The following is an 11,460-nucleotide window of genomic DNA, read 5'->3' as shown; positions in this document are numbered from 1 at the left end:
CCCTCTTTTTTTTTTTTTTTTTTTTTTTTTAAACATCTTTACTGGAGTATAATTGCTTTACAATGGTGTGTTAGTTTCTGCTTTACAACAAAGTGAATCAGTTATACATATACATATGTTCCCATATCTCTTCCCTCTTGCGTCAGCCTTAGATTCTGACTGCAGCTGTCGGCTTTCCCCAAGAGCTCACCTCCAGTGACCCCGATGATGTCAGGGGGTGCTGATTTCCAGGTCTCCACCCCTCCCCAGTCCACCCCCTCCCCGCCCCCGCAGCCCTGGCCTTTCCCCAAGCCTGCCACTCACCCGCTCTCTGACCGGTCTCTGAGCCTCAGTTTCCTCAGCTTTTAAATTGGTGTGTGTATGATCGCAAGATGGTTGTTAAAATTCAGCAAGATAAAGCTGTGAGAACGGGGAGGAAGGGGAGCACGATGACACAGACAGGACGTTTGGTTCGATGACATAATGTGAGTTTGGGGTATTAACCCCGCTCCAGATGAAAGGAACAGCCCGCGTGGTCCAGCATTCACTCCACAGCCCTGCAGAGAGGTGCTGTTATTATCACCCCCACTTTTTGGATGACGGCACTGAGAGGCCCTTGGTCAAGGTCACACAGCTAATCAGAGACTCTTGCCACACCCCATAGAGCTTCTCTCCAAACCTAAATCTTTCAAAACCTCGCAGCGTGGCCCCCTACTCCCAGACACTGGGTTTCACCCTGTGAGGCTCTCCCCACCTCTTCCTCTTCTCCCCGAAGCCTCGGTCAAGGTCATGGGGTCGAGGTCTGGAGGCCAGTGAGGCTCCTCAGCAGTGGCCAATCCCCCTTCCTGGGTGCGGAGGGGAGAAGCAACCAGGAAGACTGAGAGACATTGTTCTAGAACATTCTGCTGTTCCTTTGACCTTGTCTTTCTGACTGCTGTAAACAAATTTTTTCGAAGGAACATTCAGGGGCGCCCGCTGCAGGTCCAGAATTGAAGAGGTTGGATTGTGAAGGTCTGTGCTTCTAATATTCATTTTTTTTAACCTATTAGGTGCTGGGAAATGGAGACCCCCAAAAAAGCGGGGGGTGGATATTGGAAAATGAATGAGGCAGGGAGATGCTGGCAGAGACTCACTGAGAGGAGGGAGAAAAAAAAAAATGGGGCCAGACAGGGACTGCATTCTTCTTGCGTGTATTTCCTGAGCAGCTGCTATGTGCCGAGCCCAGCTTCTGAGGGCTGTAGGGGACACACAGGGGACAAGATGGACACTGTCCCTTCCTTCACAGGAGGAAGTGTGTAATAAAGACACTGAGACTGAGAGATCTCAAAAGGGACTGACCTAGAGAGAGAGAGAGAGAGAGAGAGAGAGAGAGTTGGGGGAGAGCAGGGGCTGGAGGTGGGACCCAGTGGAGGAAGATCCATCCTGCCCGGCGGCCTTTTTCTCTCTCCCTCTCTGCCTCTCCCTCTGTCTCTTCTGTTGTCATTCTAGTCCTGTCTCTGTCTGTTTCTTTCTCTGTGTTTCTCTTTCCCTGCCTCCATCTTTCTCTGTCTCAGTCTCTTTTTGTCTCTCTCTCTCTCTCTGTCCCTGTCTTTTTCTCCCTTTCTACTTCCCTCTTTCTCTTTTCCTGTCTTTTTCCATCTCTCTCTCTCTCCCTTCCTTCCCTCCATCCTTCTGTCTTCCTACAAGCATCCCCCTTGGCTCCCATTGTTCCGTGTCCCGAGCTCGGCAAATCTGGAGCCAGACAGAAGCTCCGAGCCTACTCCTTGCCCTTCAAGCTGGGGGAAGGAAGAGAAAACCGTGGTGGAAAAAAGGCAGCGTCCACTCCACAGGGAGCTTTCCTCCTCCTCCGTTGATGCTTCCTCTTCCTTCCTCCAGCTTTCCAGTCCTCAGAGGGTTCCTCCCCCCGGTCAGGGGCAGAGTCTGAGGGATCTGGACCTGAATGAAAGTGCTGCATGGCCTTGAGGGAAACAGGAACCAGGAAGGCACCTGGAGCACAGTGATACTTTCACCTCTCCATAGGATCTTTATTGATTTTTATTCTCAGGGCTGAATTCACTCGCTCTGGGATTTCTCCAGTTCATCCTAGATATGGCTTAACATACTGCACTAGCTGGGCCCTAAGAGGCCCTTCCACTGCCAAGCTCACAATCAACTGGCCACCCTCTCTGTGCTTCTAACTTCAAATTCCCAAGGGAGAGAACCTGCTTGGTACAACTTATCCTCTTGAGCCAGCACCCACCTGCACACATCACAGATTGGCCAATGGATGGGCCACCCTTTGGCCAACAGCCTATGATGCACTGTGGGCTGTGTTTGCGTTTTTCATAAAGACACCCATCCTACTGGATTAGAGCCCACCTTAGGATGACCTCATTATAACTTGGTCACCTCTGTAAAGACCCTGTCTCCAAGTAAGGTCACATTCTGAGGTACCAGGGGTTAGGATTTCAATATCTCTCTTCTAGAGGGCCACAATTCAACCCATAACAGGCTGTAACAAGGTCTATGGGTTGCACAAGCAACAATGTACTTCCTTAGTGCAGTGCAACTCTTGATCACCCATCACCCATATTCTTTATCTCATGCCTTCAACTCTATATATTTTTTTTTTGCTACCCACACGGCTTGCGGGACCTTAGTTCCCCAACCAGGGATTGAACCCCTAACCACTGGACCGCCAGGGAATTCCCATCAACTCTATTTAAAAAAAAAAAAAAAAGATCAAATTGCAATCATGGCAGGTGAATCACAGACACACTCACTCACTCCCCAGAAGGATAATCCCCAAAGTCAGCTCTATCTATTGTATCTGCTTCTGGTACGGAGCTACTTTAGTTGGTCTCAGGATTCACAGCCTCTCATGAAATTGATTCCTCCTCCAGGTCTGCCCTAGAGGACCTAGAGGAGGATCATCCCAATACTATGATCTGAGGTCTAAATGCTAGATTTGACCATTACCCATACACCCAACAGGAAAAGTGGAAACCCACTGGTCCCTGGCCCAGAGCCCATACAGAACAGCACCTTTTGCTTTGTATGTGATAATATCAAAAATTTACTGCATGTGTGTGTGGGCTGGGCACTGTTTTAATCCTCAGAAAGGTGACGTCACTTGTCCAGAATCACACAGCTAATGACTATAGGAGCCAAAATCCAGTCCACAGCACGAGGGTGTGCGCTTAACCCCAGAGAGATGTGTCCTCTCCAGGTCACCAAGTCAAGTACATTCCACGCAGGGCTGAGTGAGTGGAGGCTTCACTTTCAGTGGCCTTGAGAAAGTGGCCTTATCTGGAGCTTGTGGGCAATAAGGCTGAGACTTTTGTGAGCCAAAACTGAGCTTTGAAATAAACCTTACTCAGCAAACCCAGCCTCCCTGGCTCCTATCTTTCAATGCGGAACGGGCTAGAGGAGGTTGTACCACCCAGAAGTCTATTTCTGGTTGTGTTCAACACCTGGGGACACCCAAAGGTCCCACACCCCCAGCTGAGTTGGTTCAATTCCAATCCGGCCATCTAGTTGACAAGCCTGAGTCTCTTCTGAAAAGAGAACCCTCCTGTGATCCTTTTTTTTTTTTTTTTTTTTTTTGCGGTATGCGGGCCTCTCACTGTTGTGGCCTCTCCCGTTGCGGAGCACAGGCTCCGGACGCGCAGGCGCAGCGGCCATGGCTCGCGCGGCATGTGGGATCTTCCCGGACCGGGGCTTGAACCCGTGTCCCCTGCATCGGCAGACGGACTCTTAACCACTGCGCCACCAGGGAAGCCCCCGCTCCTGTGATCTTAATGGACTCAGAGGGTTTCAGAGACTCATAAATCAGAAGCAGGGATGTTGCTACATTAGGTCTTGTGCTAACTTTTCTCAGCCATAATGAACCCTAAAGGACCACACCGGCATAGCTTCTGGAAGCTTCCCAGCTTCAATCAGGTCACACCTAGCTTGATGTAGCCCCAGTGTTCTCTTCTTCATGGCCATTTGGTTCAACAGTTTGACCAGGAACACAAGCCCTAGACCAAATCAAATAGAAACCTTTATCTCTAACCTACTTTGGTGCAGAGCTTCCAGAATATGCTGCGATTAAAGCCTGCTCAGGAGGAAGGGATTTTTTTTTAACCTGGGTGGGAGCCTCATATTCACAGAGAAGGAGGAGGGAAGTCTTTGGAAGAGCTGAGAGAACAGAAAGCCATGTTTCCTGGGACTCCTCCCAGATATCGGCCTTCCCATTCACTCAAGAGTCCGAGCTTTCTCAGTCAGTGGCCAGACCTGCCCTTTCCCTGCGGCAACACGTGTCGGTCCAGCCTAGACTGCAGAAGGACAAAGACCATCAGTCATTTCTAGATGGGATCTTAGCAACAATAAGGTGTTAACTGTGATGAGGTTAAGTACGGATTTTTCTGCTTTTCCTTGCTGGCTTCTAACCACGTAACGGGGAGTCAGAAGCCATTCATTTCCTGCTTTTCTTTACTTATGTTCAGCAATCTCATCCTTTCCGGCCTATGATATGTTCTCAACCATCTCAGCCAATAGCTTAATTAACTGCTTCACTCTACAGACCACTGGGTCAAGATTTATGACCCAAGATGGGGAATCCTCAATGCCCTGGGCCTCCTATAATGATGTCGCAGGAGAATGTGGTGTTGAGAGGATTGTCACGTCCCAGGTCTCGGGTGAGGCTCTGGGACGGGCCACCAAGTGAGGGTGCTTGGCTTTGCACAGGAAAGAATTCAAGAGGAGGCCATAGTAAAGTGAAAGCAAGTTTATTTAGAGAGATACACATTCCATAGGCAGAACGCAGACCATCTCAGAAGGTGAGAGTGGGCCCAAGATATGGGGTGGTTAGTTTTTATGGGCTGGGAAATTTCACAGGCTAAGAAGTGGGAGGTTATTCCACCTATTTTGGAGAAGGGACAGAGATTTCCAGGAACTGGACCATCGCCCACTTTTGGGGCTTTTATGGTCAGCCTTGGAACTGTCATGGCCCCTGTGGGTGTGTCATTTAGCATATGCTAATGTATTACAATGAGCATAGAATGAGGCTCAGCGTCTACTGGAAGTCGACTCTTCCGCCATCTTGGACCTAACTGGTTCTAACCAGTTTTTGTCACACCCTGTTTTTCTCAAAGGCTGTGTCATTCTTTAAGGGTGTGCCCTGCCCCCTTCCCTGCCGTCTCAATACCATAGTGAGTCCCATGTGTTTTCAGGAGGTCTGTTCTATGCAACCACCCTAACTCCTGGAACTAGCTTCTGTTGTAACCAGAGTTGAAAGGAACAGGTTGTACTTGTTCAAATATAAGCAGATTTTCTGGGATTTCTTGACCAGTAGTTGAAGTTCCTTTGAGGTGTCTGCACGTCTCTTCAGGTATCTTCTGGTTACTGGCTTCCTCTGCTTCAGCCTGCAACTGATACGTCCCAGCCACATCTACCCCTTACTCTCCCTTTCAAGATTACCTGCTGTGGTTTCATAGAATGATCTTTGGTCTTTGTCCCCAGTTCCTGGTACATAGCACCTAATATCCTTGGCATTTTGTCATGGATGAGTGATAGGACTTGATGAGGCAACTCTTGCCAGCCCTCTAGATGGCTTCAGGATGGAAGCTGGTCAACAGAAAGACCAAGCCTTCATTAGAAGATTGGCACTTTTCAGCTCTGAGGAGGGGAGACGGACCAGAGATTGAGCAAATCACCAGTGGCCAAATGATTTAATCAATCGCGCCCACATAATGATACCTCCATAAAAACCCTAAACAATGGGTTTCAGGAAGCCTCTGAGTTAGCAAACATGAGCCAGGAGGGTGGTCTACCCCAACTCGAAGGGGACAGAAGCCCTGTTCTCAGGACCCTTCTGGACCTCCTCCTATGGACCTCTTCTTCTGACTACTCATTTGTCTCCCTTATAATTAACTAGTAAACATAAGTAAAGTGTCTTCCTGAGTTCTGTGAGCCATTCTAGCAAATTATCAAGCCTGGTAGTTTCCTGGTCATGGGAATCCCTGATCCATGACTGGTCAGTCAGAGTATAAATGGCCCTGGACTTGAGACTGGTGTCTGAAGTTGGGGGCAGTCTTCAGGAGCTGAACTGTTTCACTTGTGGGATCTGATGCTAAGTCCACGAAGACAGTGTCAGATTTGACTTGAATTGTTGGACACCCGAATAGCATCAGGAGGAAAAAACTCTCACCTACCAACTGCCTTCTGAGCCTTTTAATAAAAATACTCAAAAGAGTGAATTGGCCAACTCGTCTTTTAGAGCCAGCCTACACTTGTTAAGACCTTAACCAAGGAAAGGAGAAGCCACTGTGGAGCCAGGCATCTGTCTCAAGTTCAGTCATCTCTGGCCAGGAGGGTGGGCAGGTCAAGCTCTTGATGGGCAGGGCAATTTCCCATCAAAGGGGATATAGGTAGGGCTTCCCTGGTGGCGCAGTGGTTGGGAGTCCGCCTGCCGATGCAGGGGACACGGGCTCGTGCCCCGGTCCGGGAGGATCCCACGTGCCGCGGAGTAGCTGGGCCGGTGAGCCGTGGCCGCTGAGCCTGCGCGTCCGGAGCCTGTGCTCCGCAACCGGAGAGGCCACAGCAGTGAGAGGCCCGCGTACTGCAAAAAAAAAGGGATATAGATAGGCTGGGCATGCAGAGATGGACATCTCTAGAAACTGGATCACAGGCTTCCCTGGTGGTGCAGTGGTTGAGAATCCGCCTGCCAATGCAGGGGACACGGGTTCGATCGCTGGTCTGGGAAGAGCCCACATGCCGCAGAGCAACTAAGCCAGAGCGCCACGACTACTGAAGCCTGCGCGCCACAAGTACTGAAGCCCGCGCGCCTAGAGCCCGTGCTCCACAGCAAGAGAAGCCACCGCAACGAGAAGCCCGCGTGCCGCAATGAAGAGTAGCCCCCGCTCACTGCAACTAGGGAAAGCCTGTGCACAGCAACGAAGACCCAACACAGCCAAAAAAATAAAAACAAATAAATAAATTTATTAAAAAAAGAAACTGGATCCCCAGTAAATAGTAGGTTCGTACACTTGAACTCATTATATATAGACAGCCACACATGTATACTTACAGTCTATAAACACCCACATTTCAACATACAATGTGTATACACGTAATGTATGCATAGCGTCACACATACAGACGTGCTATTTGTTCACAGCCACCTGCACACCATATATATAGTACACACCCCTATGTGTACATAACACAAATATCACTCAGAGATATTTTGAGTTTGGTTTCAGACCACCACAATACAGCGAATATTACAACAAAGTCACACAATTTTTTTTGGTTTCCCAGTGCATATAAAAGTTGTGTTTACCCTCTATTGTAGTCTATTAAATGTGCAATAGCTTTATACCTAAAAAAACCCAATGTACATACCTTAATTAAAAACACCTGATTTAAAAAAAAAAAAAGACCTGGTGAATGAAAAATAAATACTGTATTAGAGTTAAAAACAACAACAACAACAACAAAAAACCTGATTGTGGGACTTCCCTGGTGGTCCAGTGGTTAAGACTGTGCTGCCACTGCGGGGGGCGCGGGTTCCATCCCTGGTGAGGGAAGTAAGATCGCACATGCCACGCACTGTGGCCAAAAGATTAAAAAACAAAAACAAAACTTCATCAGTCTAGACACTTGAGATCTGCCTACTTTATGTGTGAAATAAAAATTTTAAAAAACGCCTGATTGCTAAAAAATGCTAACCGTCATCTGAAAATGCAGACTTGCCACAAACCTTCAATTTGTAAAAAAATGCAGTATCTGCAGAGTGCAATAGAATCACGTGTGCCTGTATATACACAGCCGTACAATACAATGTACACATGTCCATTCACCTGCACACAATTCCACACACATATGTACACAACACATAGATACCCGTATATACTCATACAACGCACATGCCATGGGTGTCTATATACATGCAGTGCATATACACATGTAAACATGCACATATGAGTCCAGTGGAGACCCAGCCACATAACACACTCCAGAGCTGTACCTGCACACGTGTCACCCGAGTACTCACACCCATTTCCATGCACACGCAGAGTACATCCACACGTACGTACATCCGCGCAATGTCTGCACGGACAACCGCTCTGCCAGCTTCGTGCGCTACCCCAGGGCCTCCGTCCCCTGAGCTAACCGTTTCCTGCTCTCCCTCTCCTAACAGCCATGCTCAGCACACAGGCACCTTTCTTCTTCCCCAAGGCCCCCTTCATCTTCTTTGTCTTCACGGCTTCCACCGTATTTCACCTTCAGCAGAGGCTAGCGAAGATTCAGCCCACATGGGAGTTACAGACGCCGAAGCCAGCAGCCAAGGAATCTCCCTCGAGCCCCCAGTGGAGCCCCCAGCTGAAGGGCATGTGGACAATCAATGCCATAGGCCGCCTGGGGAACCAGATGGGCGAGTACGCCACCCTGTACGCCCTGGCCAGGATGAACGGGCGGCCGGCCTTCATTCCACCCCAGATGCACAGCACGCTGGCCCCCATCTTCAGAATCACCCTCCCCGTCCTGCACGACACCACGGCCAGCAGGATCCCCTGGCAGAACTACCCCCTGAACGACTGGATGGAGGACCGGTACCGACACATCCCGGGCGAGTACGTGCGCCTCACCGGCTACCCCTGCTCTTGGACCTTCTACCACCACCTCCGCGCCGAGATCCTCCAGGAGTTCACCCTGCACGACCACGTGCGCGAGGAGGCCCAGAATTTCCTGCGGGGTCTGCAGGTGAATGGGAGCCGGCCGAGCACCTACGTAGGGGTCCACGTGCGCCGGGGGGACTACGTCCACGTTATGCCCAACGTGTGGAAGGGCGTGGTGGCCGACCGGCGATACCTGGAGCAGGCCCTGGACTGGTTCCGGGCTCGCTACCGCTCCCCCGTCTTCGTGGTCACCAGCAACGGCATGGCGTGGTGCCGGGAAAACATCGAGGCCTCCCGCGGGGATGTGGTCTTCGCCGGCAATGGCATTGAGGGCTCACCCGCCAAGGATTTTGCATTGCTCACGCAGTGTAATCACACCATCATGACCATTGGAACGTTTGGGATTTGGGCCGCCTACCTCGCAGGTGGAGAGACCATCTACCTGGCCAACTATACCCTCCCAGACTCTCCCTTCCTCAAAGTCTTTAAGCCAGAGGCAGCCTTCCTGCCAGAGTGGATTGGGATCGCAGCAGACCTGTCCCCACTCCTCAAGCACTGAGGTTAGCTGGAACTCAGCACTGCATTCTCCTTTTCTGGCTCCCCCAGGATCTGTTCCAAGGTATGAGGAGCACATTATCACATGTTCCAGAACACTTCCTTCTTGTACCATAATGCTTCAGGCTGCAAGTAACAGAAGTCCCAACTAACTTGTTTAAATAACACGTTCATGTGTCTCACACAACAGGACCAGAGGTGGCACATCTCCAGGGTTGATTTAGCAGCTCAACAAGACCCCAGTTCTGGGACTTCCCTGGTGGCGCAGTGGTTAGGAGTCTGCCTGCCAATGCAGGGGACACGGGTTCGAGCCCTGGTCCGGGAAAATCCACATGCTGCTGGAGCAGCTAAGCCAGCGCGCCACAACTACTGAGCCTGCGCTCTAGAGCCCGCGAGCCACAGCTACTGAGCCTGCGCTCTAGAGCCCGCGAGCCACAGCTACTGAAGCCCGCGCGCCTAGAGCCCGTGCTCCTCAAGAGAAGAAGCCACCGCAATGAGAAGCCCACGCGTGACAGCAAAGAGTAGCCCCTGCTCACCGCAACCAGAGAAAGCCCGTGCACAGCAACGAAGACCTAATGCAGCCAAAAGTAAATAAATAAAATAAATAAATTTTTTAAAAATAAAAATAAGTCAAAAAAAGAAAAAAAGACTCCAGTTCTGTCCATCATGTTGAGCTGCCATAATCTCTTAAATCACCTCCCACATGCTCCCTGTGGTCCCAAGAAAGCTGTCACATACTCAGGTGTCACACAGATATCCTTTTCCCAAGGCAGCAAAAAGAGGTTTGTTCTTATCTTAGGTCCCTTCTGAAGAGTGTGGGAAACCTTCCAAATCCTCCAGCAACTGGCCCCATGTCTCACTGACCAGAAGTGTGTCACATGCCCCCTGACCCCTTATAAGGCATGGTGAATGAGACCCTGGGATTGATGTAGCTTCAGATCAATAAATCTTTGCCCCCTGCAGCTGGGGAGTTGATCAGCTTCCTCTGAAGGACATGGTGGCTTGCAGTAAGAAAATCGGGGTGCTGAATTCCTGAATTCCTGATTCACAGATTCTGCGAGCACAACACTCTGATTGTTTTATGCCACTAAGTTTTGGGATGACCTGTTAGGCAGCCATAAATAACTGGATAACAAACTAAATAGATTAGTGTCTGCATCTGCAAATTCTTTGATGACTTTGGCATGAAGTAGGCCAATAGCACATCCTCACCTGACTTGAGATCCCACGTGCAAAGGTCCTGTGGCGGGGCGGGGGGTAGTCTAGTTATACATGAGAGTGAAATGAGACCAGTGTGACTGGAGCACATGGAGACAGATACAGGTGGAGAAGTTAGCAGGGTGGGACCATGAAATGCCTTGTCGACCATGATGAGGACTTTGGGTTTTATTCTAAGACCGATGGGAAGCCATCAGAGGGCTTTAATTAGGGGAGTGATATGATCTGATTTGCTGTGTGGACATATCTGGCTGCTATGTGGAGATAGGGCTGTAAGGGCAGGGATGGAGACAAAGAGACCAGTGAGAAGGCTACCGTAACATTTCCAGCATGCAGAGATGGTGGACCGCGGAGGTAATGGTGAAACAGAAGTCTCATTTCAAGGGCCCAACAGAAACTCCTCGTGTCTCTCTGCCACAGTTTGACATTCCTGAAAAAGATAATCTGATTGGCTCAATCGGGTCACCTAATACAAACACGGCCACCATATTTGTAAGGGAGCTGATTCAAGAAAAGGTAATGAAAGAATACCCTAAGAACTGGGAAGATGCTGGGACTTCCCTGGTGGTCCGGAGGTTAAGACTCCACGCTTCCACTGCAGGGGGCACGGGTTCCAGCCCTGGTGGGGGAACTAAGATCCCACATGATGAACAGTGTGACAAAAAAAAAAAAAAAAAAAATTGGGAGGAAGCTCCAAAAATGAGTACAAAGGAAAAAAAGGTTTGCCACTCACATTTCAGTGACGGAAGAAAGTCATGTGGTCATAGCCAATTTCAAAGAAGTGTCGATGGAAAAATTAATCAGTGGACCTAAGAAAGAAATGGAAAATTTTATTTGGGCCAAATTTGAGGATTATAACCAGGGAAGAGCATCTCAGAAAGCTCTGAGAACTGTTCCACCGGTTAGAAATCAAGGCACAGTTATTTAAGTTATTTTGAGACAGAGGGCTGTACATCAAATGATGTGTTATTGACAGTTTACATAATCCAGATCTAAGCGTCATCCTGGTGGGTCATGTGACGCCTTACGAGATCAAGAAGGAATGTTATCTTTTAAGGAGTTG

The 11,460-nt window shown here is 49.4% G+C and overlaps 1 protein-coding gene and 1 long non-coding RNA gene across 2 annotated transcripts in view; one reads left to right on the top strand and one right to left on the bottom strand.

The window, feature by feature from the left end:
- The window catches only part of LOC102996580 (galactoside alpha-(1,2)-fucosyltransferase 2), a 15,724-nt gene extending 5,423 nt beyond the window's left edge, over positions 1-10,301 (top strand). The window contains exon 2 of the mRNA XM_007112381.4: positions 8,147-10,301. Within this exon, the coding sequence (XP_007112443.2) occupies positions 8,149-9,183 (1,035 nt within the window). The 5' untranslated portion in view covers positions 8,147-8,148 and the 3' untranslated portion in view covers positions 9,184-10,301. The remainder of the gene's footprint in view (positions 1-8,146) is intronic.
- LOC129391431 (uncharacterized) lies at positions 10,296-11,446 on the bottom strand. The gene is made up of 3 exons (XR_008615555.1): positions 11,131-11,446; positions 10,929-11,028; positions 10,296-10,827 (listed from the first exon to the last, which is right to left on the bottom strand). It is a non-coding gene; the product is annotated as an uncharacterized lncRNA (long non-coding RNA).
- Between the last annotated feature and the right edge of the window lie 14 nt (positions 11,447-11,460).

This window comes from Physeter macrocephalus, chromosome 17 (genome assembly GCF_002837175.3).
Source record: "Physeter macrocephalus isolate SW-GA chromosome 17, ASM283717v5, whole genome shotgun sequence".
Classification (NCBI taxonomy): domain Eukaryota; kingdom Metazoa; phylum Chordata; class Mammalia; order Artiodactyla; family Physeteridae; genus Physeter; species Physeter macrocephalus.
This window is presented reverse-complemented; position numbering and strand designations above follow the sequence as displayed.